The 27,162-nt window shown below is 51.1% G+C and overlaps 2 protein-coding genes across 4 annotated transcripts; one reads left to right on the top strand and one right to left on the bottom strand.

Moving 5' to 3' along the window:
* Window positions 1–4,180: 4,180 nt before the first annotated feature.
* SMIM17 (small integral membrane protein 17) lies at window positions 4,181–10,479 on the top strand. 2 transcript variants are annotated; one of them, XM_057313962.1, is made up of 4 exons: window positions 4,181–4,422; window positions 6,570–6,649; window positions 8,644–8,799; window positions 9,008–10,479. In XM_057313962.1, the coding sequence occupies exons 1-3, from the start codon at window positions 4,260–4,262 to the stop codon at window positions 8,752–8,754; spliced, it is 354 nt and encodes a 117-aa protein (XP_057169945.1). In that variant the 5' UTR covers window positions 4,181–4,259; the 3' UTR covers window positions 8,755–8,799; window positions 9,008–10,479. The 2 variants fall into 2 exon arrangements, with proteins under 2 accessions (XP_057169945.1, XP_057169944.1); XM_057313961.1 differs by having other exon boundaries at window positions 8,644–10,479.
* Window positions 10,480–14,288: 3,809 nt separating this feature from the next.
* On the bottom strand, window positions 14,289–19,756 carry ZNF835 (zinc finger protein 835). 2 transcript variants are annotated; one of them, XM_026490081.4, is made up of 3 exons: window positions 19,565–19,756; window positions 18,545–18,633; window positions 14,289–16,352 (listed from the first exon to the last, which is right to left on the bottom strand). In XM_026490081.4, the coding sequence occupies exon 3, from the start codon at window positions 16,303–16,305 to the stop codon at window positions 14,668–14,670; it is 1,638 nt and encodes a 545-aa protein (XP_026345866.2). In that variant the 5' UTR covers window positions 16,306–16,352; window positions 18,545–18,633; window positions 19,565–19,756; the 3' UTR covers window positions 14,289–14,667. The 2 variants fall into 2 exon arrangements, with proteins under 2 accessions (XP_026345866.2, XP_044236564.2); XM_044380629.3 differs by having other exon boundaries at window positions 19,613–19,756.
* Window positions 19,757–27,162: the final 7,406 nt, after the last annotated feature.

Below are 27,162 nucleotides of genomic sequence, written 5' to 3'. Positions count from 1 at the left end.
TCGTTTTCTGTTTTAGTGAGGTCTAAAACACACAGAGCAATGGCACGAAGTGTCCGGTTCAGTGAAGGGAGATTTCAGTGCGTGTGTGCAAATGTCTTCACCCATGAGACCACTCCTCAGGTCAAGATATCGAACATCTCCAGCACCCCAGGAAAGTTCCCCTGCCCCTCCCCCTGTTCCCAGCCCACAACCAATAATTGATACCAACATCAGTTTCTTTGCCTGTACCTCACTTTTTTCAATGAATTAAATGACACATATGCTCTCCTTTGCGGCTGGCTTTTCTCACTCAGTTTGATACATATATTTTTAGATTCATCCGTGTTACTGCGTGTATCCTTTTTGTTTGTACCCTTTATTTCTGGGTAATACTCCATTATATGAATAAATTGTGGTTTGCTTATCCATTCTCTTATTGATAGACACCTGGGTTGTCTGTGAATATAAATAGCTGTGTTTTACGATATAGCTGATAGCAACATTCGAATACGAGTGTCTGTGTGGACAGGAGTTTTCCTTTCTCTTGAGTGAGTGTCTCGGAGTGAAATTGCATGTTCAGCTTTAGTAGGTGTTTGTCCAATAGTTTTCCAAGGGGTTGAGCCAACATACACTCCCACTCTGAGGACCCCAGAGTCACCACACTTTTAAAGTCTATCTCAATGGATTTTCAAAGGGAAACTTTGTTGTAAATGGAAAGCCACTATCCCCTCCCCCCACCTTTTTTTTTACAATATTGAGGGTAACCATGAAAATAAGCACCGGAAAGAAAACAATATCCTTACCTCCTTGCTGGGTACTTCCTCCTTCTGGGCAGGAAGCTGCTTGTTCTGTCTTTGAGAGAGGAGACGGAGGTGGGGAGGGTAGGAAGGCGTATTAGCATCAAATGCAGACTTTCTCCCTCAGGCAATGGAACCACCTCACACCCATTAGAATGGCTACTGTCAAAAAACCCAGGGGCGCCTGGGTGGCTTGGTTGGTTAAGCATCGGCCTTTGGCTCTGGTCACGATCCCAGGGTCCTGGGATTGAGCCCCACGTTGGGCTCTCTGCTCAGCGGGGAGTCCGCTTCTCCCTCTGCCTGCTGCCTCTCCTGCTTGTGCTCTCTCTGTGTCAAATAAATAAATAAATACAATCTTAAAAAAACAACCAGAAAACAAGTATTGTTGAAGATATGGAGAAAAGGGATCCCTTGTGCACCGTTAGGAACGTGAATTGGTGTGGCTGCTGTGGAAAACAGTACAGAGGTTCCCGGAAAAACTACATGTAGAATTGCCCTACGACCCAGCAATTCCACTTCAGGGCATATACCCCAAAGAATTGGAAGTAGGATCTCAAAGAGACACTTGCACAACCATATTCATAGCAGCATTATTCACAATGGCTGCAGCATCGAATGGACAACCAAACGTGTGTTATTCAGCCTTAAAAAGGAGGGAACTTCTGACGCGTGCCGCACCACTGGTGACCTTGATGACATCACGCTGCGTGACATAGCGAGGCAGAAAGAGACAGATACTGTGTGATTCTACTTACGTAGGTAGCTAGGGTAGTCAGATTCATAGAGATAGAAAGTGGGATGTGGTGCCAGGGGCTCGGGAGGGGGCGGGAGTCGTCGTTTAGTGGGGACGGAGTCTCAGGTGTACAGGAGTCGGGAGGTTGGGTGGTGGTCGCGGCTGCACGACACTGTGAATGTGTTCAGTACCACCGAGCTGACACTGAGAAATGGTTAAGATGGTAAACTTTGTGTTATGTGTACTTTAACTCAGTTTTAAAAGTATTTAATTAGTTAATTATTTTATGTGAGAGAGAGAAAGAGTGGGGGGAGGAGCAGAGGCAGAGGGACAAGCAGACTCCCCACTGAGCGCAGAGCCAGTCCCTGGCTGGATCCCAGGACCCTGATCGCGACCTGAGCCGAAATCAAGGGTCAGACGCTTACCCGACTGTGCCGCCCAGGCGCCCCTGACTTAATTTTTTAAAAAGAAATAAAAGAGGGTACCAAAGGGGGGGGAGCCTTGCGTCCTTGGGGTTCAGTTTTTTTTCGTCTCGGGTGTGTCTAGGACCAACTCCCGGCCTGTCCGGGACGAGGGAGAGTGTAGGGACTGTGGCGGTGGAGGCTCTGGGGCCATGTCAGGAGCCTGCCCTGCACCGCTGTGTGGGGCATTGAAAGTGTCCTGACCAGAGGGGGTCTTGAGAACCATGGAGCTGGTGGGATGGACTGGGGAGCGTGGTGAGGGAAGGGGATCGGTGTGGTCAATGGTGGAGTGGGCCAGCGGGGCAAGACTGGAACAGAGTGGGGGCAGCATTTTCTAAGACAAGAGCAGGTGTGCTTAGCAGTCCATTGGATGTGCGGTTGTGAAGAGAAGTGGACGGTGATGCTTGTGGACAATGGTGGGGCCCTGGTCAAGAACAGGGGACCCAGGAGGAAGGCTGTGTTGGGGGCTGGGGACGGAGGGCACAGGTGCCTCGGGAAATGCATTCAAATTTGGGTTTCGAGGGTTTGGGAGTTGCCCCGTCCGTAAGGAAGACCTACATGATGATTTGTAATGTAGAAGCAATGAACGCATTCTGCATATCCACAGCGTATGTGTTAGTTTCTGATATGAAAGCATTTCTGATCGACTCACGGGCACAGGGATAGCCCCGAGAGCCACATCTCCCCATTTTCCAGGTTCATAAATCATCGGTTGTTTCCTCTGACCCCCTTTTGTCTCTGTCTTTTTCCTTCACTGTAGAAGTATTTCATTTCATTTCTATTCTATTTATTTTTTAAAGTAGGTTCCACACCCAGTGTGGAGCCTGAACTCACAACCCTGAGACCAAGAGTTGGACGCCCTACCGACTGAGCCAGCCAGACACCCCCACAGAAGTATTTTAGAGCAGATCTCAGCCATCATGTCAGTGGACCCTTACACACTACAAAACCTCTAAAAAAATAAGATGGATATTTTCTCATCTGTCCATAAGACCATTTCCACACCCAACAGAAGCGATGAGAATGCTGTGACATCATCAAATACCCAGTCCATAATCAGTTTCCTTGAGTGTCTTCAAGAGGTATTTTTTTTTCACACCAGGTTTGACTCTGACTCCAAATATGGTCCCCACGTGCTTTTTGATCATTCAGTCGCTAATGTCTCTTTAAATCTAGACTATATTCCCTGTGGTTTCTAAGTTGATATAACAATTTTTATTTGTACAAACCTAATTAAAGAAGAAAATGCTTTAAAAAGCCTTTTTTCCCTACACCAAGAGAATTTACTCCTTTTAAAAAAATTACTATTCACCAGGGCCGTCGTCGTCGTCAGTAGGTAATGTACTGCGAGGTTGATAATGCATACAGTTCCCTAGAATAAGAACATAAACCAGCCTTAGGGTCTCAAGGAAAGGGTTACCCAGTATAGTTCAGACAGCTCCTACAAACAACCTCCTGAGTTTTGGGTTGACAAGATCTAGAATGAGAATACTAAAGAGTGTCTCATTTTATTTATTTATTTATTTATTTATTTATTTATTTATTTATTTATTTATTTTAAAGGTTTTATTTATTTATGTGACAGAGAGAGACAGCCAGCGAGAGAGGGAACACAAGCAGGGGGAGTGGGAGAGTAAGAAGCAGGCTCCCAGCGGGGGAGCCCGATGTGGGACTCGATCCCAGAACGCCGGGATCACGCCCTGAGCCAAAGGCAGACGCTTAACGACTGCACTACCCAGGCGCCCCAAGAGCGTCTCATTTTAAATTAGACTTTTAAACCCCCACCTGGGGAATGCTTCTTGGTTTTCTTTCGTGCCAACCAAAGAGAAATTTGGGGCTGCTGGGGGCTGGTGGGAAGACTGTGGCCCTTTCCACTGCAGCCAGAGGGATTCTGGGGTTGACTGTCTCTTCCTAAAGCCTTCTGGCTGTGTGCTTTGGGCTGTGGAATGAACGAGTGTGTGAATGTGCCGCTCTCTGGCCCCCACCTCGAAACTCCTGTCCCTCTCCTGCTGTATTTGTCTCTCGTGCACTTATCAGTTGGCGTGCTGGCTGCCTCTCCCCACTCAGGCCCCCACTAGAATGCAAGCCCACGGGAGCAGGAGCCTCCTTCCGTCACGGCTGTGTCTCTGGCACCTAGAAATGGTGCCCGGCACGCAGATGGCACTCTAAATATTTGTGGAATGACTAAATGTTTGTCTGCCCCCAGGTTCTGGATCCTGTGCCCCGGGAACCCAGCGGGAGCTGGAGGAGAACGAGACACTTGCCTTGGAACCTCGACGTCCCGGGAAGATGCAGAGCCTCAGACCTGAGCAGATTCGGGGGCTGCTGGAGCCTGAGAGGGCCAAGACGCTGCTGCCCCGGGAGAGCAGGGCTTGGGAGAAGCGTGCCACCTCGGCCAAAGACTGGGTGGCTGTGGAGGTCGGGGCCACCAGCTGTGATGGCGATGAGAAAGGTGAGGGGCCGGCGTCCCGGGGGAGGTGGGGCAGGTTGTGGCAGAGCCTCGGGGAAGACACAGCACTCATTCCTTCACTCTTATTCATGGAGCCCTGTGTCTATCAGCCTTTGCCGGGTAGCAGGTCACCCCGAAACTCAGTGGCTTAAAGCAACAGTCATTAGTCTGCTCGGGAGTCTGCAGGTCAGCCTATGACGTGGCCCCAGGGGACAGTTCTCCCGCTGCCCGTGTCCGCGTTTGCCCACGCTGCCACCAAAGGCAGCTGCTGACCTCACTCGCATGTCTGGCTGGCTTGAGGGGGCTGACTTTGGGCCGCTTTCTCCCACAGGCTAGCCCAGGCGTATTCTCATGGGGTGGTTGTGCAGAAAGAGGGAAAACTTCAATTCGCAAGCACTTTTGAAGCTGTACTGGCCACGCAGTTGCTCACAGGCCGTTGGTCAAAATAAGCAACGTGGTCAAGCATCACTGTGGGAAGGGGCTGCCCAGGGGTGTGGGCACGGGGATCAGTGAACAAGTGGAAGGTCACTCGGGATGAAAATCTACCACAAGCACCTACTATGTGCTGGGTGCTCGGGATCTAGACGCGAACAAGATGGCCCCAGTAGACCTGATTTCAGTGAGAGACAGACGATGAGCCACAAAATTAAAGAAAGGTAATGTCTGATGAGAGCTCTGAAGACAGTAAAATGGGCTGATGGACGGAGAGGGACCCAGGGGTGGTCAGGGAGGGCGAGAGAAGGAGGACCAGGAGTCCTTTATTCCGAGAGCTGGGGGTCACCTTGTGGGCCACTGGAGCCACAGGCAGTGACCCCACGATGGCGACAGGCTGGCTGTGTGCTGAACAGAGCGGAGACCGGGGCAGAAGGTAGAGCTCAGCCAGGGCCAGCGACGGGGCATCTTGGAGACGGCGGCACAGCAAACGTTATTTCAATATTGGGAAGCTGCTGGAAGGTTTTACGGAGGAGGAAGACAGGATCTCATTTGTGTTTCAAAAAGATTCTGCTGACTCCGTGGTTCTCACTGGGGGCGATGTTACCACCCACCTCCCCTCCCCAGGGGATGTTTGGCAAAGTCTGGAGTTTGGGTTATCTGAATGGGGAACATGTTACCACCACATAGCAGGTCAGGGCAATGCTGCTAGTGGGAGGACGAGGATCCACCCTACAGGTCACGAGACCCACCCCACTACAAGGAGTTACACAGTGGCACCCAGGCTGAGAAAGCCCGCATCCGGCTGCGTGTGAGGATGAACTGTAGGATCGGGAGGTCGGAGTGGAGGCTGGTAGGCTGGATAGGAGTCTCCTGCAACCGTCTGGGAGAGAGAGGACCTAGCTACGTGTGGCAGTGGTGGACATAAGGGTAGGGATTTGGGACACATCTGGGAGGGAGAGTCAGAGTTCTTGCTGATGGATGTGGGGAGGGGAGGACAAGAGAGATTCCCAGGATAACTCCTGGGGTTTGGGCTCAAACAGCTGGACTGAGGGTGGGACCCCTGAAAGGCAGCCCCACAGCAGAATGGGGAATTGACCTTCTCCTAGGGGCGGTGTCTTCCCTTCTCCCACAGGGGACGAGCAGGCCTGGGACGGAGGTGTGGGTGGTATGGGTGTCGTAAGGAGGAGGTCTGGGGGCTCCTAGTGGGGCCTGGGTGCAGGGAGAGTGGAGCATGCCGATCTTTGGCCTGACCCCCAGTGCTATCCAGCTAAGGAGTGAGAAGGTTGTTGAAATTTGAAAGTGGGGAGATGTCTCCACCAGCCGCCGGAAGCTGGCAAGCCTGCTTGGTCCTGGCTTAATTCTGCAGCTCTTTCCTCGGCTCCCTAACTGGGTTTTTGCAGGAGGCCCGTAGAGAAGGGACTATTTTACTTGTTTGACAGGTGAGGGATCAGAGGCTCAGGTGGCAGAGCACATCAGGTGACCCACGTTAAGTCTTCCACGTAATGACAGAAACAGGATCAGAACTGGGTCTCGGATTCTATCTGGGTCACCAGAGCCACATGGGCCAGAGGGTGTGTGTGCGTGAGTGTGACAGGAAAGAGAACAGGGGTAGGATGCCGGGTGGCACAAGCAGGCGCAGCCCCCCCCCCCCCCCCCCCGCCCCGACCCCCAGCTGCCCTGGTTGCTGACTCGTGGCCCCTGTCTCCTGTGCTCAGGTCTGTCTCCTCAAGAGCCTGGGCTGGCCCAGGACTGGAACGCGGCGGAGGGAGATGAGGAGTCAGAGGACTCGCCGCCGGTGAGTTGGTGGTCTCCTCCTCTTCCGCAGACGCCCGCAGATCTCAGTGGGTGGTCCCTTCCCTTCCCCCGCCCGCTTGGGGGTGCGAGCCCCAAGCAGTGTCCATGGGAGACAGGACAAAGCCTGTGGTCGTCGGACCTGGAGTGGAGGGTCGCCATGTGATGGGCTCTGTCCACACGTACCCTCTGACCCTTCACTCATAAACTCAGATTAGCCATTCATTCCCCTGCCTCCGCATCGGTGTGCGCGTTCCATCCCTCCCTCTGTCTGTCTGTCCGTTCATCCACCTCCTCTGTCTATCTCCTCGTCCATTCACCCACCGATCCTCCTGTCCATTCACCCGTCTGTTCATCCGCCGACTCACTGAACATCAAGCCTTCACTGTCCTCTCATGCACCCAGGCTTTCATTCGCCGGCACACCGTGCATATATCCAGTTATCTGTGTACTTGCCCACCCGTCCATCCATATGCAGTCGTTCCATCCATTCAGTTGCCGTACGTCCTTGCAGAGGTTTCCCCCTTGGAAACTGAGACTAGTTGGGATTTTCGTGCAAGGGGTTTACTGAGGGAGCATGCTCTCAGGAGGCACCCGTAGGTGGTGAGGGAAGCTGGAAAGGGCGAGAGGGAGTTTAATTGGGGTTCAGCCTGGAGCCGATCCCACGAGGAGCTCTGGAACATCAATAGTCCTTGTCCTCCTCCGGGCCAGTGGGGAGCCTGTTACGCCCTGTCACTGGTGTGGACGATCTCCCGTGTGATTCTCAGGGAGGTAGCTCCCATAGCAGAGGGCATTCATTTCTCAGAAGGGGCGATCATGAACGGAAGCGATCGGCCGTAGTTAGCAGCCGATTCGCACAGCAGCTTGAAGGGCGACAAAGGGGAACCAGGTGAGGCATGGTTGGGTCTGTTATTAGCGGTGGCGTGTGTGTGTGTGTGTGTGTGTGTGTGTGTGTGTGTAAAACTTCTGCATTGCTGATGACCTGTATTTATTACCCTTTCTTAACTTTAACTCTGATTTAAAAAATTACCATAAATATTTCCAACAAAATGCACAGATCAGTGAGCGTGTATACGTGTAACCAACACCCCAAGGAAGATATTGAGCACGGCCGTTATCCTAGAAAATTCCCTCATCTTCCTTTCTGGTCTCTCTCACTCCGCCACCCTGAGGCAACCCCATTTCTGATTTCTGATAGATTAGTTTTGCCTGCCGTTGAGCTTCATAGAAATAGAGCCCTACCGTAACTCACATATATTTCTGAAAACCCAAAAAAGAGATTATAGCACAATTAGTATCCTGCCATTTGGTGTCTTCATAATAAATATTCTGGATAGCTTTCCGTATTGATATATGTATTGATCGCCTTTGTTCTTGGTTACATTTACTTTCTGTAGCTCCCAAGTGTTCTGTAGTGTGTGTGTCACACCCGTTTCCTCAACTGACGGACTGTCAGATCTTTGGTGTTGTGGTTGCCACAGAAAAATAAATATTTGTCAAGTTGTCCTGTTTTTCTATAGCATGAATTATGAGGAACTTCATAAAAATCTGTATTTTCTGGTCTCCAAGATCTCCTGCATCAGAAAATCCAAGGGCGGAGCCCCGATTTTTGAAAAATATCCTCCACGATTTTCTGAGGCTTTGCCAGGTCTCGGAGCTGCTTGCGTTGAACATTTCATAGTATCTGCTCCATCCGGTTCTCTTCTTTTTCAGGATTTTTTTTTTTCATGTCGCCGCCGCCTAGCTTCCCAGATAGCTCACTATGTCATATCCATTCCCAAAACTTCCCTGATATTTTAGTACCTGTCGCACTGCACTCATCCCTCATTTGGAGAAGAACTGTCACCATGAACCATCTTGTCTTCCCACCCTTCCTCGTGTCTTTCCGTTCCCGTGTTCATCTGACAGAGATTTATGGAGCTCGTGCTCTGTGCCAGGCAAGAAACAATGGTGGCCCTTGCATTTCTAGTACTTACCCATTTTTCCCCTCTGTTCCAGGGCTTTGTGGAGTGGTCGAAAGCTCCACAACAAACCACCATAGTCTTGGTAGTGTGCGTCCTGTTCCTGTTCCTGGTTTTAACAGGGATGCCTATGATGTTCCACATTTAGCTCTAGTGATGACGACTGTTGTGAAATAAGACGCACTGCTTCTTGGTAAGGCCATGTCTTGGTTAAAAATCAGGAGTAGGTGTTGCATATTAGCAAATGCCTTTTAATTTGCTTTTTAAAAATTTTAATCCAGAAAGAGGATTTTTTTTTTTTTGTATTTAACTTTCTGGGGTGAGGTTTTGCATTACCGTATTTCACTGAACTTAAAACGTCGATTGTAACACACGTATTATTTTATATACGACTGAGAAAGAAAAACATGCTACTTCATCGTAAGACGCCACCATCCGGACGACGCAGCCCGACGTCAGAGAGGATGAAAAAAGGTGCAACTTGGGACTGATGAAATCTGGTAGACTTCTTAATATCACATCATCTTTGTCATCTTCGGACCATGGTGCAGCACTCTTCCCAGACCCTGACTGTACGTCATGGTATTTTATGTATGAGTCTTCCCTCTCTCTCTCCACACGTAAGATCGGTGCTATCTCTGTCGTGTTTTGGTAACATGCCCAGGCTTACAGCGTACAAGGACGTCACTTTTATTGCTGTCTAAGCCTTAGAATAGTTTCTGTAGCTTAAGAAGTATCACTTCCTTAACATTTTGAAAGAGTTCACCAGTCATCAGGGCCTGGAGCTCTGGGGAGAAAGTTGCAGCTAAATTCTTAGGGGGCTTTCTCAGTTTCTTCCCATGTTATCGGTTTGTGAATACTTTTTACTTCATTAATTTTGGTGATTTATAGCGTTTTTTTAAGCCCTAGGGAATTCTTCATTCCTCTGAACTTTTCAGATTGTTAGCCAAATTATAAATACTGTTCTGTAATTAAATGAAAAACTTCTTTATTTTGTTCTAACCCCTTTCTTCCTTTCGACTTCCGTTCATGGTTTACCCGTTATTAGATTTATCAAAGTTTTGCCTCGTCTACGATTACTTTTCCAAAGAACTAGCATTGGGATTTATTTATATCCATATTTTTCTAGTTTGTAATTTTTTCCCATGAATACGTATGGGGTTTATTTTTTTATTATTTCTATTCCTTGTCTGTTTTTGTGTTGAATAATTAATTCATTGATAATCTCTTTATGAGATTATTTGCTAAAATAGTATGCTTAATAATAAATGTACTTCTGGTTATAGCCTTGGCCACATCTTAAAGTTTGGTAACTTGTGTGCTTGGTTATGTTGTCATCTAAATGTTATAATGTAGCGTTTCTAAGGCGTGCTTTAAACTCGTGACCAGATTTATTTAAAAGTAGTTTTGTTTTAATGATTCACTACACTGTGAACAAAGAACGTGGCCTCTACTATATCTGCTTTCGACACCTTTTTAAAAGCTTTTATTGTGGCCCTACGACACGTCCAGTGTTTGTACAGGTTTCATGGACATTTAAGGTGAATATGTATTTTCAGTCTGTAGAATTCAAAACTGTACATGTCTATTAATCAACTCAGTTTTACCAATTATATTGCTTACATTCTTGTGTTATTTAATTCTGGCTCACCTTCTCTCTCAAAAACCAGTAAGGTTATGTGAAAATCTGTTAGTACGACTATGTTTGTCAATCCACTTTTGTAACCTTTGCTTTATGTATTCAGCCACTGGGTAGTCTGATGCCCTTAGTTACAGCACTGTTACGCCTTTGCCAATTAAAGGATAAATGTAAAAGACTGAGCACAATGCCAGGCACGTAGCAGCCACGCAATAAATATTAGTTAAAACCTGATTCTGAATCCTTTGTGAAATAGAAAATGATTGCCTTTAAACCAATTTAATCCTTTGGCTTATATTTTACCTTGTCTGATAGAGGTTGGTATTTCCATCCTGTTCTTTTTAAATTCGTCTGTGGGTGTGTTTGCGTGTGTATTTAGACTCTTTCTATCATTTTGTTTCGATAGAGGACTTCCAGTGGCCTCTCCTGAGTTTGCCAAAGAAATCAGGGCCGGGAGAAGTATGGGATTCTGTCTCTCCCCATCCTTCCCGCCAGCTGATTGCATCCAACAAGCAACAACAGTCCCTTAAAAGAAACACAAGCCTCAGCCGTTACATTCATTAGGATTTATTGGTTGCAGATAACAGAAGCTCGATTCAAATGAACTTAAGCTCATTATTAATTATGGATTCATGTTACACCACCAAAGTTTGGGATGAAACTGGCTTAATTTATAGCTGGTTCCCGGGTCTTAAAAATATCACTGGGACCTCTCCTCTCCATTGACCTCGGGGCTATGGTCCCTTTCAGGGGTGACCTCCTTTTTCTCCACATGGCTGGGAGGATGGCTACCACCACCACCCTGATCTTCTCTGCCACACAAACTGGAATCTTGAAGTAAGGAATGGAGGCAGGAACAAGCTGTCATGGGAGCAGGCAGAGAATGCGCAGCAAGGACAGGGCAAGGGTGGAAATGGGGAGATGCCTGTGAGGACCGTCCTACGTGTCCCGGCCACGGGGGCTGCTGTGGGCGCTGTGGGCTGTGATTAGTTCGGCCTGTGCGACAAGTCTTAACTCTGTGGGGTATTGAAAAGAATCACGATACTAATGTCGATCAAATAAGCAATGGGCCTTCATCTGGGCTCTACCACATGCCGGGAACCTCATTTCACCGACGAGGAAAGTATCCACCTGCACCCCTGATGTTCTGTTCTCCATTCAACAGCCAGATAGATCCCATGAAACCATAATTAACACCATTCCTAACCCGCTCGCTTCAGCAGGTAAAAGCCAAAGTCCTCACTGTGGCCGCCCACCCCTGCGGGAACCGGCCTGCGCTCGCACCCCTCCCTCCGTTCCAGCCGCACTGGCCTTCTGCTGTTTCAACAAGCCCATCATGCGCCTGCCTCGGGACCTCTGCACTGACTCCAGAACGGACCTCTGCCTGGAATGCTCTTCCTCCAGAAGCTGACATGGCTCCCTCACCTCCTGCTGTACTCTGCTCCAACATCTCCTCAGAGATGCCGTCCTCCGCTGGTCAGTCTGCATAGCCTGTAACACCACCTGACAATTACGGGTTCTCTCGAGGTTTTGGTCTGTCCTCCTCCTCTGTGGGGTGTTTCCCTGGAGGAACTGGGTTGTGGGAAGGTTCGGTTGCGGGAGGGGGGCTGCAGAGTTCAGCCTGCATTTCCCAGGCACTCTCTCCACGCCAGCTGGGGGGACCCCAACCCTTTCTGACGCCCTCCCCCATGCGCTTGAAGCTGCTCTGCCCCCTCCTGGAACGGGACGTGCTGGACCCAGGGTAGTATCTGTAGATAGTATCTGGGGAACACAGTGGGCGGGGGACGTAGGGGACCTCACATAAGTTGGCAAATACGGGAAATCTAAAACCTTAAGGAAGAAACTGGCATGCGCCGTGTGAGGTTGACGGCTGGCTGCGGGGGCGGCATTCTTCGAATGCCTATTCCTTTTCCTCCGCACCTCCTGGGGCATTTCGGGAGCTCTGAAACAGGTGTCTTCCCCGGGGCTCAGCTCCTCCACCGCTGTGGACTCGGGGCATCGCTCGCGTGCGCCACTTTCTGCAGCAGGAGGAACCCCAGACGGCCCTGTCCTCCAGGGCTGCGACCCTCGTTACGCACACTCCCACCCTCCCGGATCTGCTGGGCTGCACAGCTGGCCAAGCGGCCGACACGCGAGATGAAGGCAGAGCAGCGTGGGGACCCATGTGGCCCAAATCCACGTGGAGGTCCCCGCTCCCATGGGAGCGCACTGCGCCTGCGCGGGTGAGCCGGCCCTGGCCCGCTCTCCCTGAGGTCTTGGCAGAAGGGCTCCCAGGCCGACGCCGGTCCCGCCCACGGCCCCGCCCACTGTCCCTGGAGCCCCGCGACCTCCAGCCTTTCTGCCGCAGAGGGCCCTGCGGTGATTGAACTCAGGCCCCTGTCTGTAAACTAGGGTCCCACTTCACTCATTCATCCATTCATCCAGCACTCCCTGAGCACCTACTGTGTGCCGAGCACCTAAGCAGGGCGAAGGTCAGAAGGAGGAGTCAGACTGTGTGGTCCATAACCCCGAATAGCTCTAGGGTTGGAGCAGGTCATGTTCAACTATTCGTTCACTCAGTATTTCTTGAGGACCTACTGTGTGCTGACACTTGAGTTGGGAGATGTCTGGGGCATAGGGATGAACCGGCTGTGTCGTCCCCAACTCTGAATGATTCCAGGGCTGTTGCTGGGAGGTACAATTATTCAGACACCTGGAGCTTCTTAAGGACCTACTATGGGCGGCTTGTGCTAGACAGTTTGGATCACAGGAAGGAACCAGGTTGCATGCTCTCTGATCCAGGGCTGGTGCTAAGGATGTTCACTTATTCATTAATTTACCCGGCCTAATAATTTATATCTCCTAAGCACCTACTGTGTGCTGATGCTTGGGCTGGGTGATGTCTGGGGTACAGGGAGGAACCAACTGTGTGGTCTCTGACCCTGAATGACCCCAAGGCTGACGGTGGGCTGTACAACTAGTCACCCAGTACTTCATGAGGACCTACTCTGTGCTGAGGCCTGAGTGATGTCTGGAGCACAAAGACTCAGACACCATGAGTCTTGACTCTGTAAGGCAGGTTGGGGATTTTTCACTCATTCATCTATACATGTGAGATTTCCTGAGGACCTACTGCATGCCAAGGCCTGTATAGGTAACGTCAGGGCAAAAGGCCCTTCACCAGCTTCCTTGGTAGGACTAAGAGCCAAGGAAGCTAGTGGGCAGGGAGACAGATGTGTTTGTGTTTATGTGTCTGTGTTGTTGTCTTAGCTTCCCTCCTCCTTATACACATTAAAGATCATTTATGTTTATTTTCAAGGCTTGACATTTTCTGACAAATTACATCCCTTTTTCAAACTTTTTCAGGGGCCAAGGAAATCTGAATATGGAACAGACACTGGATTATCAAGAAATTAATGTTTCACTGGGTGTGATAGTATTGTGGTTGTATAGAAGATAATCTTTTTTAGAGATGCAAATGAAGGTATTAAGCAGTAAAGTGATACCAGGTCTGCAATTTACTTTAAAATAGACCAGGAGGGGTGCCTGGGTGCCAAAGCGGTTGAGCGTCTGCCTTCGGCTCAAGGCGTGATCCCGGCGTTCTGGGATCGAGCCCCACATCAGGCTCCTCTGCTATGAGCCTGCTTCTTCCTCTCCCACTCCCCCTGCTTGTGTTCCCTCTCTCGCTGGCCGTCTCTATCTCTGTCGAATAAATAAATAAAATCTTTAAAAAAAAAAAAATAAAATAGACCAGGAAAAAAATATAGACATATTTCATGGCCTATTTTAAAAGCAAATATGTATCATAAAATATGGTACATTTTGTAATGAAATCATTTTTAGGTATTGTGTTCCTATTCTATTAAAATAGTATTTTTTAATGCATTCAAATTGGATGGGCATATGGGCATTTATTTTACTTTATGCTTTTTTGTATAATTGAAAAATCTCACAAAAATTTTTTATTGTGGGGGGTCGTTTTTATGCAGAAGGGGGTTTACTTTTTTTTTTTTTAAAGATTTTATTTTCCCCTTCAGACCCTGCTCCCTTCGTTAATATGCCCACGTCACCAAAGGAGCTGAACCTTTTATCCAAGTAAATTTATTGAACAAATGCCTACTCGGTCATAAAACCTCCAACCATTAAAAGACTAGCTAGAGACGCACAGACACTTCTTTGGGTCTACTGTTGTGGTCACATTTATCCTTCTGAACCAGGCAGCAGCGGGGGGTGGGGGGGGTGGGGGGGGTGCAGTCTGGCCCTGCGGTCCAGTCCCGGCGCTGGCACCTCCTCCCCGTGTGACCCTGGGCAAGTCATTGGGCTCCTCTGAGCCCCGGGTTTCTCACGGGCAGCGCAGGGAGGACGGCGGATCGCCCCTCAGCGCCGCGAGGCCGGAAGTGAGGCGTGGAAGCGCTGGGCGCTGCGCGGCGGGGGGAGGCGCCCTTACGCATCTGCTCTCTCCTCCCGCCGGCCGGCAGCCATCGCCGCGGGCTCGCTGCTGCCCACCGGCCTCTCCTCCCGGTGCGCGCTCAGATGTTGCGTCAGGTGCGGCAGCTGCGCGAACGTGTCGCCGCACCGGGCGCACGAGTAGGGCTTCTTGTCGGTGTGCGTTCGCTGGTGGCGGATGAGAGCGGAGGAGAAGCTGAAGGCCTTGCCGCAGCCGCTGCACTCGAAGGGCTTCTCGCCGGTGTGCACGATGTGGTGCTGGATCAGGTAGGAGCGGTTGCTGAAGGCCTTGCCGCACTCGTGGCACGCGTAGGGCCGCTCGCCCGTGTGCGTCCGCTGGTGCAGCGTGAGCGACGAGCCCTGGCTGAAGGCCTTGCCGCACTCCCCGCAGCGGTAGGGCTTCTCACCCGTGTGGATCTTCTGGTGCTCGATGAGGGAGGATACGTGGCTGAAGGCCACGCCGCACTCCAGGCACTTGTAGGGCTTGGCGCCCGTGTGCACGAGGTGGTGCTGCACGAGGTGGGAGCGGTTGCTGAAGGCGCGGCCGCAGTCCTGGCACGCGTATGGCCGCTCGCCCGTGTGCACGCGCTGGTGCTGGCTCAGGTGCGACACCTGCGTGAAGGCCTTCCCGCACTGCGCGCACGCGTACGGCTTCTCGCCCGTGTGGATGCGCCGGTGCTCGGCGAGCGAGGCGCTCTGGCTGAAGGGCGCGCCGCACTCGGGGCACGTGTAGGGCTTCTCGCCCGTGTGCACGCGCCGGTGCTGCGTCAGGTGCGCGATCTGCGTGAAGGCCTTGGCGCACTGGCCGCACGCGTACGGCCGCTCGGCCGTGTGGGTGCGCTGGTGGCGGATGAGCGCCGAGGAGAAGCGGAAGGCCTTGTCGCACTGCGCGCACGCGTACGGCTTCTCGCCCGTGTGGATGCGCTGGTGCTCCAGCAAGGACGAGCGGTTGCGGAAGGCCTTGGCGCACTGGCCGCACGCGTACGGCCGCTCGCCCGTGTGCACGCGCCGGTGCTGCGCCAGGTGCGTGGGGCGCGCGAAGGCCTTGCCGCAGTCGGCGCAGCGGTGTGGCCGCTCGCCCGTGTGCGTGCGCCAGTGCGACGCCAGGTAGGAGCCCTGGCTGAAGGCCTTGCCGCACTCGGGGCACGGGTAGGGCCGCTCGCCCGTGTGCGTGCGCCGGTGCAGCGTGAGGTGCACGCTCTGGCTGAAGGCCTTGCCGCACTCGGCGCACGCGAACGGCTTCTCCCCGGTGTGGGTTCTTTGGTGCAGGGTGAACGCCGAGCAGTAGCTGAAGGCCTTGCCGCAGTCCCCACACTTCCACGGCTTCCTGGGGCCGCCCCCTCGCTCCTCACCGGAGTCGGCCACCTTCTGCTTCCGGTTCTTTCTCGGCGCACCGCGCCTCTGGGGCCCGCTGTCGGTCTGGGTGCGGGGAGGGCCTGATCCGGTTCTCGGGATTCCACCGAGTTCATCCTGTGCCTGCACACCGTCCCCGGCGGGGTCTTCCCCGTGGGCCACGGCCTCCTGCTTCAAACAGATTTCCTGGTTTGCCTGCCGGTCCCTGACCTGACCCTCTTGTTTCCAGGTTCCTCCCGCCTCGGAGCCCTGGGGGGCGGCCTTGGGCAAGAGTCCTTCCATCCCCGCTTCCTGAGCCGCTGCCAGTTTTCACATCTTCATGACTGGATCTGAAAGAGAAAAGTCAAACAGGTTGGTCATTTGTCCTGGGCTGGAAAAGACTCCGTGCAGGGTCTCAGCCTCTACATTCCTGACAGCTGGGGCCGGGTCATTCTTTGTTGCGGGCCGTCCTGTGCACTGTAGGATGTTAGCAGCACCCCTGGGTGTCCAGCCGTGGATTACAGGTAGCATCCCCCACCGTGTGACCACCAAAAGTGTCTTTCGACATTTCTAAGTGTCCCCTGGGGGACAAAATGATCCCTGATTGAGAATCACTGACTTGACGAACTGAAAACATTTTTAAAACATCCTTGCAAACACAGGACTCTGACAGCTTTTTTTTTTTTTTTAAGATTTTATTTTATTTATTCGATAGAGAGAGAGAGTGAGAGAGATAGAGCGTTAGCAGGGAGGAGAGGGAGAAGCAGGCTCCCAGCTGAGCAAGGAGCCCAACGTGGGGCTCGATCCTAGCACCCTGGGATCATGACCTGAGGCAAAGGCAGACACTTAACCCACCGAGCCACCCAGGCACCCCTGACAGCTCTTACATATAGCTTTGCAACCTGGTGCTACAGGCTAGAATGTGTCTCTCCCCCCCGCCCCAAGTTCATAGATCAGAGCCTGAAGTGAGGTGTCTGCAGGTGGGGCCTTTGGGAGATAATGAGGCCCCCCATGATGGGACTGGTGTCCTCATAAGAGGAAGAGAGACCAGAGCTCCCTCCCTCCACCATGTAAGGACACAGTGAGGAGGAGACCATCTCCAAGCCAGGAAGAGGGTTCTCCCCGGAACCCCAACCATGCTGAAGCCCTCATCCTGAACTTGCAGCATCCAGAACTGTGAGGACTGGATCTGTTGTCGAAGACACCAAGTCTGTAGTACTTTGTCATGTCAGTCGGAGCTGAGAGTTTTCTCTGCTGGAGAAAAATCATACACAGAGGAACAGGGAGCTCCCAAACTCCATGCATAATATACGCCGGTGGGAGCAGGCACTGGGCAAACCACTGGCGTTTTCCAGGAAAGTTAAAACACACATCCCCTGTTGCCCAATAATTCCATTCTCCGGAATGGGAGCAAGAGAAACTGCACACATGTACCTGGAGGCCTGTCCGAGGTTGGTTGTAACAGCCAAACGCTAGAAAACAATGCAGCTGTCTGCGCACAAGGGAACAGTCCAATGACCAGGGCATACTCATACAGTGGAGTATCTCACAGCATAGACATGAATGCCCGTCAGCTACCGTACCAGCTCAGGACCTCAGATACACAGTGTTGGCAAACAAAGTAAGATGCAAAGAATTTATCAGATACGATGTTATTTAGGTTAGAAACAGGCAAACTGCCCCATCTACTTTTTAGGGACTATGAACACGTGGGAAAGGTTCACTGCTCCGCCCTGGACTGGGCCCGGCAGCATTCCCTGTGACAGAGGCAGAGCTTGGGCCCCTCTGCAGACCTGGCGACTTGGAATCTGCTTGTTAACAGGAGCCCCCCGTGATTCGTGGGCACAGGAATGTCTGAGAGGGGCTGGCCACTCTGAAGCCACTTGGGTGTATGTTACAGTGGCGATAACCAGCACCCATTGAACACAGAGCTACCTGCCTGGCATCCTGTAAGCTCTTGTCATGTGTTAGCTCACTATTCCTTAGTAAAGCTCCCAGACGTGGCAATGCGAGGGCCCACACCTGGGCCACCTGGCTCCAGAGCTTCTCCTCCACAATGCCCTGCCCTTCTTGGGCTCCTACTGCTCCAACCATGGGCCTCCCCTGTTCCACAAACATTCCAGGCATGCTCCTGACTCGGCCTTTGCACTGCTGTTACATTTGCCTGGACTGTTCTTCCCCTGAGCCCAGGCCTCAGGGAGAAGACTTCTGAGTGTAGACCCAGAAGTGAAGGAGTGAGCGTTCTGGGCCATGAGTGCAGCAGGGACAAAGGTCCCGAGCAGGACCATGGCTGGGGTGACAGAGAAAAGCAAAGGTGCTGGGCAGCAGGGGAGGGGTGGGGCAGAACAACCGGGGCAGGTGGCAGGGGAGATTAGGTATGGAGAGGATGAGGGTCAGAGCAAGCAGGGTCTTGTGTGCAGTGGTGAGAACGTTGCTGGTGGGAGGCAGGCTGGGCCTGCCCAGTTCTGGTGCCGTCTCCACAGGCAGCCCTCAGGCCAGAGTCAGGCCCAGCTGTGTCCCCAGAGAGGGCAGGGGTACCCACCTCGGTCTTGGGGGCTTTGGGTCCTATCCACGTCACTCAGCTTGTGGCCCCTGCTCTGGCTGCCGTGCACCAGTGGGTCTGGTCAGCATCTGTGAGAGAAAGAAACGGGAGCTGTGAAGGAAGATGCTGGGACAGAGGGTGTTTCCTCTGGGTGCGTGGGGGGTGGTATGTGGGTTCAGGGCGGGGTAATCCTGGCATAGGAATGCAAACAGGCAACCAGAGGGGAGACGCAGACACACTCATAGGCAGACACACAAGGAGTCACACAGAATCCCACATGCCACCCTGCTACACACAGACAGGCCGTGCACTGGGACTCCACCCACAGTGACACACCCAGACACACGCAGTCACACGTGGCAGGCAGAACGTCACACACGTGCGGGGTCTGGCCCGTGTGCAGAAGCACGGCGACCCCAGGCTTGCACAGCGTCTCCTACACACCCTGTGACCCCTGGACAGAGTTCCACTTGCAGTCCTGTTGGGGCACACAGGACGCAGGTGCACTCCGGCTGGCAGACACGCCCATCGAAACACCGTGGACAGCAGCACACCCAGGCACACATGGTCACAGGTTCCACACATGGGCACACGTGGCACGGGTCTCCAAGTGCAGATACCTGCTCGATTGTGCACACTGCTCCCCCCTTATGGGCACCTGCCGGCAGATCAGTCACGTGTAAACACACAGCGACGTGGGGGGGCGGACTCACATGCAGAGTTGCACCCAGTTACACACCTGCTAGGGCACAAACGGAGGTGGTCACCCTCACGCAAACACACAGGGGTGGACTCATGCACGGCTCACACCTGCACTGGCACGCAGGTGCAAACACGGTGACACACGGACTCACATCAGCGTCCCAGGCATAGCTGCGCGGGCACAAAGTTCTAGGGTGATGCACGTGCACACGCACGGAGACAGGAGGGACGGGACTCACATGCACACCGCGCTGGAGTCACGAACGTACAGCGACACACCGACAAGCACACCCACTCACGCACGCGCACATCACACACCAGTGCCCTGGCCTCTCAGCACCAGCTCCCAAAGCCGGCGGCGGCTACCCCTGAGCTCGGTGGGTTCCGGTCAGGTTCTCCTCCGTCTCTGGCCCTGCCCGGCCGGCGCGGATTCCAGTGGCTCCTGGTCCCGCGGTGGCTCGGAAAGCCGGCCGCACAGGTCACGGCCGCGACCACCCGGGTGGGCCTGAGCCGAAGGCCGGTGCGGACTGCGCATGCGCGGCGGGACAACGGGGGCCCGCGCGGTGGGACAACGGGGACCCGCGCGGGGCTCCCGAGAACTACAACTCCCAGAAGGCGCCGCGCCAGGGGGCCCGGAAGCTCCCTGCCCTGTGCGCTGAGGGGACTGCTGGGGGCCGGCCTGGGGTTCAGGTGGGGGGCGGGGCCAGGAGTATCGGGGCGGGAGTCTTCCTCCTCAGGGTTGGGGTAGTCCACAGGTTTAGCGGGAAAACCGAGGGAGGATCAGAGACGCTAAGTCACTTAACGCAGGACAAACAGCACAGCGAGGGCGGGAGCTGGCGCTTGGAAAACATTTGTCTCAGAAATTTGATCCAGTTTCCTTCCAAAGCAGAGAAGGTGACACAGGTATCCATGTGGGCCAACGGTAATAGGAGCAAACCCGTGCATCTGTGTGTACTCATGGCCAGCCAGTATTTTCAAGAAATTCTGTTAGCATTCAGAAATTGTTAACATGGCTGTTAGGTAACTGGGAAAGCAAAGAAACGGGTGAACACAGAATGGGAAGACAAATGTATTTCACCCAAATCAACATGCCACTGATTGTGAGATATCACATTATTTTACAGACCTCCAGGGCTGCCCGTTAGACCATCACACACACTTTCTTTACACTTCAGATTTTCATCTTATGTGTAGACCTCAAGAGGCATTGTGTTTTCCTTTATCCTTCTAGAAGCTTCTGGCCTTGCCATGGTAGGAACACACCCAGAGTCCTTGCCAGCCTGCAACTCATGGAGCAGAGCCTCCCAGGTTAATGCACCCACCTGTGGGCTCAAGAATAAAGGATTGTGGTTTTAAGCCACTGAGGGCTTTTTTTTTTCCTGGTTTCGTTTTATATTTGAAGATTTAAAAAATACCTCTTACATATTCCTTATAAACCATGTGGAGAGCTCAGAAGTCTGCAGCATTTTTTTTCCTTTAACCACTAAAGAGCTGGCAGGAATTATTCAAATACAGGAAAGAATCTTTTTACTCATGTATAGCGTGAGGAAAAACATTCTCCTATGCTCATTTCATTATTCTGTGGTTTAGAAAGTCAGGGCACAGCAGGGAGGCTTCCCCTCTGCTCCACGGTGGGACGTCATCTGAGGTGGCCTGAACAGCTGGAGATGGTGGGGCTGGTTCATGTAGAGCCATCCATCAGGGGCCTGGGTTCCTGTCCATGTGCTGGACACGGACATCTCCAGGTGGCTAGCTTGGGCTTCCTCGCAGCGTTGTGGGCACAGAATAGGAGAAATTCCTAGATGGTGGTTCAGGGCTTTAATAGGAGTAATCCAGGAGCAAGCCCCTGCATGGAGGGGCTGTTTGTTACACGGTGGCTTAGTGGCCACAGCTGACTGAGACAAAGGCAGGGCCAGGACATGAGGCTGAAGATGAAGGTAATTCAGTTTCTTGTGGACCATACTAAGAACATTTCCTGAGGGTAGTTGGGAGTCACTGTTGTGGTTTTTTTCCTTCTTTTAAAGCTGGAAGAGTCTGCAAGTATGTTAATATGTGTCCCCGCCTAGTGTGGGTGCTGGGTACTGTTTACTCCAGTCCTTCTGGGTGGTCCTTTCCTGAGCCTCAGACCATGGCTCTGCTAAGTGCTCAGAGGGGGTCCTCCGTGGATCTCCCAACTTCTCTTTCTCTGCTGCTCTATCCTACTGAATACTCTTTCCCATAAACCCTGGCCCCGCAGTCTTGCTAGACACACAGCTCCATCTCTTCAACTCAGGGGGCAACAAGGCTCTGTCTGGTTCCTCCCCTGCACCATGACCTGGAAACTCTGAGGACAGTAAGTTGGGGCAATCGTAGGGCTCACCTCATTCATTTCCCTCACGTGCTAGTAATCACCATCCTTCATAGCCTGATGTCCGTTGTCATAAAAACCACTGTGTTTTGCCCCTTTTATAGTTGTTTTAGAGAGAGGAAATATGGTCCTTATTACTCCATTTTGGCCAGAAGCAGAAGTCCCTAATTAAAGTTCATAATTAAAATTCACCTCATTTTTTATAGAAAACAATGGCAGGTGTGATTTTACCAAAGAAGAGCGGAAATGGTCTGAATTTATGCCAAGAGGGATGTTATTTTTTTTTCTCTGAAGGAAGATAGTGACGGTATCACCTGAGTTGTATATTAGCTTCCTGCGTAAGGGTTTGAGAACCCTTGTCCACCCTTGCTGAAATCTTGAGAGGGGACATTTTCTTCAAAGAATGGACAATAGAAACAGCTCAAACATTCTTTTCCTTTAAATATGATTTTTAAAGCTCTTCTCTTTAGAAAGATATGTAACTGTTATGGGCTGAATTGTGCCCCCCCCCCCAAGAAAAGAAAGATGCCTGGGAGTCCAAACCCCCAGTATCCCAGAATGTGACCTTAGTTGGGGTCTTTATCCTTAACAGAGGTAATCAAGTTAAAATGAGGTCCTTAGGGTGGGGCCTTAATCTAACATGACGGGTGTCCTTGTAAGAAAGGGATGCTTGATCACAGAGGCAGATGCACATGGGGAGGGGGCAGATTACAGGGGTTGGCCACCTCCACCGGACATCTGCACAGAATTAGCATCTGAATCCATCACAGGGGCTGGAGCCTGGCCAAGCCCGCCGGTGACCCTGAGAATTGCAGGAGCCTCAAGGGGAACTGGGAAGGACAGGGTGTGCAGAGAGGGGACAGAGATAAATGTTAGCTCTAAGCGGAATTAGAGAAATCATCCCTAAGTATTACTTCCAAAAAGAAAGGAGAAAGAGGCCAGATGTGAACTGCGGGACGTGTAATTACGTTCTGCAGTTACCCGCAAGGACCGGCAGTAGGATACCCGTCCTCTGTTCTCCGACTACCGCGCTGACCACGTGGGGGCGCTGTGGCCTCACAGAAAGAAGGATAAAACCTGCTCAAACAAAGTCTTTCCCTTAAAAAAATAGGAGAAGTAAGATTCTAGTGGGGAGCCCGAGAGCCAGCGGGAGACTGGGTTGGGGTCCTCAGTCCCTTACCCCGAGGAAATGCAGTTTTAGGCCCCTCACCCCAGGAAAGCTCCTTGCACACAGGCTCCTGGGAGTGCAGGGCATGAAATTTTGTTCAGGCAAAAAGGAGTGTGGCATGTTGCTTCCCCCTCACCTCTCCAGGGCCTGGCTGGGTGGACAGGAGGGTCGGGGATACAAAGGTGCCCCATGGCAGTCCAGGAGTGTCACTGGCTCTGCGCACCCTGGGCGACCTTGTCTTTGCCCCTAGCAGCACTGGTGTGACAGGGGATCAGAAAGCCGCAGGGCTCCCTCGCTTGCTGCTGGCTCCACATAGGCCCATGTCCCAGCCTTGACCTCACCGGCTTCTGCTGAGTGCCACCCCCTCCCCCATGCCGGGGCCAGCAATTTCACCCCCCTGTGCCTGCCGGCTCATGGGGAGGGAAGGGTGGGGTCCCCAGGGATGAAATCTTCCGTAGCAGTTCACACTGTTGTCTTTAAAAATTATATTTCAGTCTGTCTTATTTTATCTCATTAAAAATATGCTGGTCAGGATAAATGGGATTGATTACACCACCCCTAGTATAGACCGCGCCCTTTAGAGACAGCTGAAAAACACTGCGGTTGAAAGTGCCCATAGAGGAGCTAGACTTTTGTAACTTGGCCCCTGGCTAAGCTGAAACAGCTGTGTGACTCTGGTCAAGCTTTGTCAGCTCTTGTGCCTTAAGTTTTTCCTACGTGTAAAATGGGGTGATACTGTGAGTGGCCTCTTACGAGTGTGGTGCAGTTTCAAGTACCCAGAGCAGTGTCTGACCCAGGATGGATGCCACATAAGTACCACAAGGGTGATGGTGGTGGTGATGGAGCCTAAGCAGATTCACCAGGTCAGTTTTGGCCCCAGAAATACAATATTTAATGTTTAAAAACCACTGATGCATTAAGACTCAATTTCTTCATTGGTGAAGTGGAGACAAAAAAAATGTACTTCCTTCATAAGGCTGTAGTGAGAATTATAGAGGTGATTCATTCATTCAACAGATTATCATCTATCTATCTACCTACCTACCTATCCATTCATCCATCCATGCACTAACCCATCCATCCATCCATCCATCCATCCATCCATCCACCCATCCATCCACTCACCCATCCACTTATCCATCCATCCATCCATCCATCCATCCATCCATTCATCCATCCATCCATCCATCCATCCATCCACTCACCCATCCATCCACCCATCCATCCACTCACCCATCCACTTATCCATCCATCCATCCATCCATCCATCCACCCATCCATCCACTCACCCATCCACTTATCCATCCATCCATCCATCCATCCATCCATCTATCATCTATCTCTCTATCTATCTTCTATATTTTTAGTATCTACTCTGTGCCAGAAACTGCTCTAGTCACTGGGGATACAATCGCTAACAAAAATGCCTGCCCCCCCTGGGTCTTCGATTCTGTTGGAAGAAGACATTCTTACCCAGTGAATAAGTTAATTACCTAGTATGCTAGGAATTGATAAATGCCATGAAAGCAAATGGAGCCCAGAGGTAGGAGGGGCTGACTTTGGATGGATATTTTGGTTATAAATACTTTCTTCAGAGAATGCCACACTGAGCACTTGCTAATTAGGCAAAGATAAAAGGAGGTGAAGGAGAAAAATATTTTTGAGAGAAGGTAGAGCAGGGGCAAAAGAGCTGAGCTGGGAATGTCCAGTCCTTGGAGTATTGGCATGGAGTCACAGCGCGCTTCAAGTGGAGTGGACGAGGTGTATTGTAGGAGATATAGTGGGGCTGGGGCCATGCACGGCTTCCAGATCACTCTAAAATCTTGGCTTTCACTCCAAGTGTGATGTGCAGCCAGTGGATGATTTTAAGAAGAGTAGCCGTGATGTGACTGACATGTTAATAGCATGACTTTGTTGAGATGACAGTAAAGGTGCGAGAGGAAGGGTGGTAGCGGGTGACAAGCACGGGGGAAGGAACAGTAGCCCACGTGTGGATGATGGCGGCTTAGACAAGGACGACAGTGAAGAAGATCGTTAAGAGGTGTTCTGATTTCCACTATTTTGGGGGAGAAAAGCCAACAGGATTGGCTTATAATTTATACGTCCAAAACGGTGGCAAGCATGACACCAAAGTTTTCAACACTGAGTAGCAAAACACCAAGTTCCTGTTAACTGAGATGCCGAAAACTGTGGGAGAAGCAGGTAGGGTGGATCTCCTTAGGATCTCTTCAGTGGGTACGCTCCTCTCGAGTTCTCTTTTAGGCATCAACTGGAAGTTTCCAGAAGGTAGTTAAATGGGGGAGTCTGAGCTTCGTGGGGGAGGACTGGAACAGCTATGACTTTGAGAATGCAGTGTTCTGAAAAACAAGAAATATTGAGGGAGGAAGACATCAATAACCGTGTCAGGTGAGGCTTCTGGACGACTCCCCGTTGGGTCCTACAGTTTGCTTAAGGCCACGGTAAGAAGCGGTGTTCCTAGAGTTGTCAACCAATTCTAGTTGTCTAGAAAACTTTTACTCTTTAAAAATTGGATTTTTTCCAGTTTTCTTGAACTATAAATGACATACATTTTATTTATGTATTATGTATTTATTTATAGACAGTCCACAAGCCTTCATTGAGACGAGGAAACAGCCCTTCATTCCAAATCTTTCCTAAGATTTTTTTTTTATCAATGTGCTTCTTCAAAACATTCCATGAATTTTTTTTCTTCTTCTTACGGTACATGTAAGTCAAGAATCTGAAACTATAGGAAACAGTAAAACAAATCCACAGGCCCTGGACATGCCTCCTGTAGGAGCCCCCCGCCTCGTCTCCCGTTAAAATGTGTCACATCAGGGGCGTCTGGGAGGCTCGGTTGGTTAGGCATCTGTCTTCAGCTCAGGTCATGATCCCAGGGTCCTGGGATCCAGTCTGACATCGGGCTCCCTGCTCAGCTGGGAGTCTGCTTCTCCCTCTCCCTCTGCCCCTCCCCTCACTCACGCTCACTCTCTCTCCAATAAGTACATAAAATCTTTAAGAAAATGTTCATTTATTTTATTTTATTTTATTTTATTTTATTTTATTTTTTTTGAGTATCTCTTTATGTTTATTTTCTTATTATTCAGTCTGTTGGACAATGAGATACTTAATTCTATTCAATTTTTTCCCATTTTGCATCTGAAAATGTTCATTTATTTTAATTTCGCTTTTTCAAAAAGGTCAAGGCTGATTTTTTTTTTTTTTTTTTTTTTGTTAACATTTCACTTTAAAGATAGAAACAGGGGAGAGCAGAGAAGGAGAGAAGCCGGCTCAGGGACGTATGCATTTTAAAAACTATTCGTTTTAGGACTGTGATCCAAGGTCTCACAAACTGAGTGGCTTACGTGACAGAAATGTGTTGTCCCACGGTTTGGGAGGCCAGAGCCGGAGTCTGAGGCCACGGTGTGGGCAGGCCGTGCTCCCTCTGCAGGTGCTCGGGGCGGCCTGTTTTCTAGCTTCCGGTGCTCCGGGCTTGTGGCAGTGTGACTCGTCTTCCCGTCTGTGTCCGAATTTCTCCTTTTTTGTAAGGACCCCATTAGTGCTCAGAGCCCACCCTAATGTTCTCAGCTTAATTTTTTGATAATCTGCTAAGACCCTACCTCTAAATAAGGTCGCCTACACTGGGACTGGGAGTTAGGGTTTCAGTGTAACCCTTTTGGGGGTGGACACGATTCAAGCTAGAACAGCGAGGAAGGGGTTTCGCCCAGCCATCTTCAGCTGCTCGAATGAGAGGACAGAGAAGTCAGGGAGCGGTTCTCAAGCATGGGCGGACTTTCTCAGGAGAAGAGAGGGAAGGTTCAGAGGGGCCCTAGGTTGTGCATGAGGAATTCGTTGTGTCGTTGGGCCGTGGATTTATACCAATGGTGAGGGGAGGACAATGAGGAACAATGGAAAAGCAGAAGGACTGATGCATTTTAGGCACCAGTGGGGTCAAGGCGTTATTGGGATCAAGTTGTAGACAGGGGAGCTCACCGCGGTGGAGGGAGTGACCTGGGAAGGAGCAGCTGAGGTAGTTTACGGGACAAGGAGGAGGTCAAGACTCAGGAAGATCAGGGTATTGGAGGCATCACTCACCTTACAGTGCTTTTCTTTCAATCTTAAACAATGACAATCACCTAATAATGGCATGTGTGTGCAGGTTGGGCACTGCACAACTTCTCCAACCTGGGAATTAGGACAATTCCACTGTCATTTCCTGTTCTGCCTTGACTTTCACGTGGTGCTTACTTCAAGTTTCTAACAGCCGCCACTGACAAGCCAGCTCGCTGTTCGTGTGGCGTCAGATAGATACTGAATATTGCTGTTAGTTCCTCGTGTGTAAAATATCCAAAGGGCCTTTATTTTTATTTTTTATTTTTTTGTCATTAAGTTTCCTAGGAC

This window comes from Ursus arctos, unplaced genomic scaffold, assembly GCF_023065955.2.
Source record: "Ursus arctos isolate Adak ecotype North America unplaced genomic scaffold, UrsArc2.0 scaffold_19, whole genome shotgun sequence".
Taxonomy (NCBI): Eukaryota; Metazoa; Chordata; class Mammalia; order Carnivora; family Ursidae; genus Ursus; species Ursus arctos.
The sequence above is the reverse complement of the archived record's forward strand: the minus strand, read 5'-3'. Positions and strand labels throughout refer to the sequence as shown.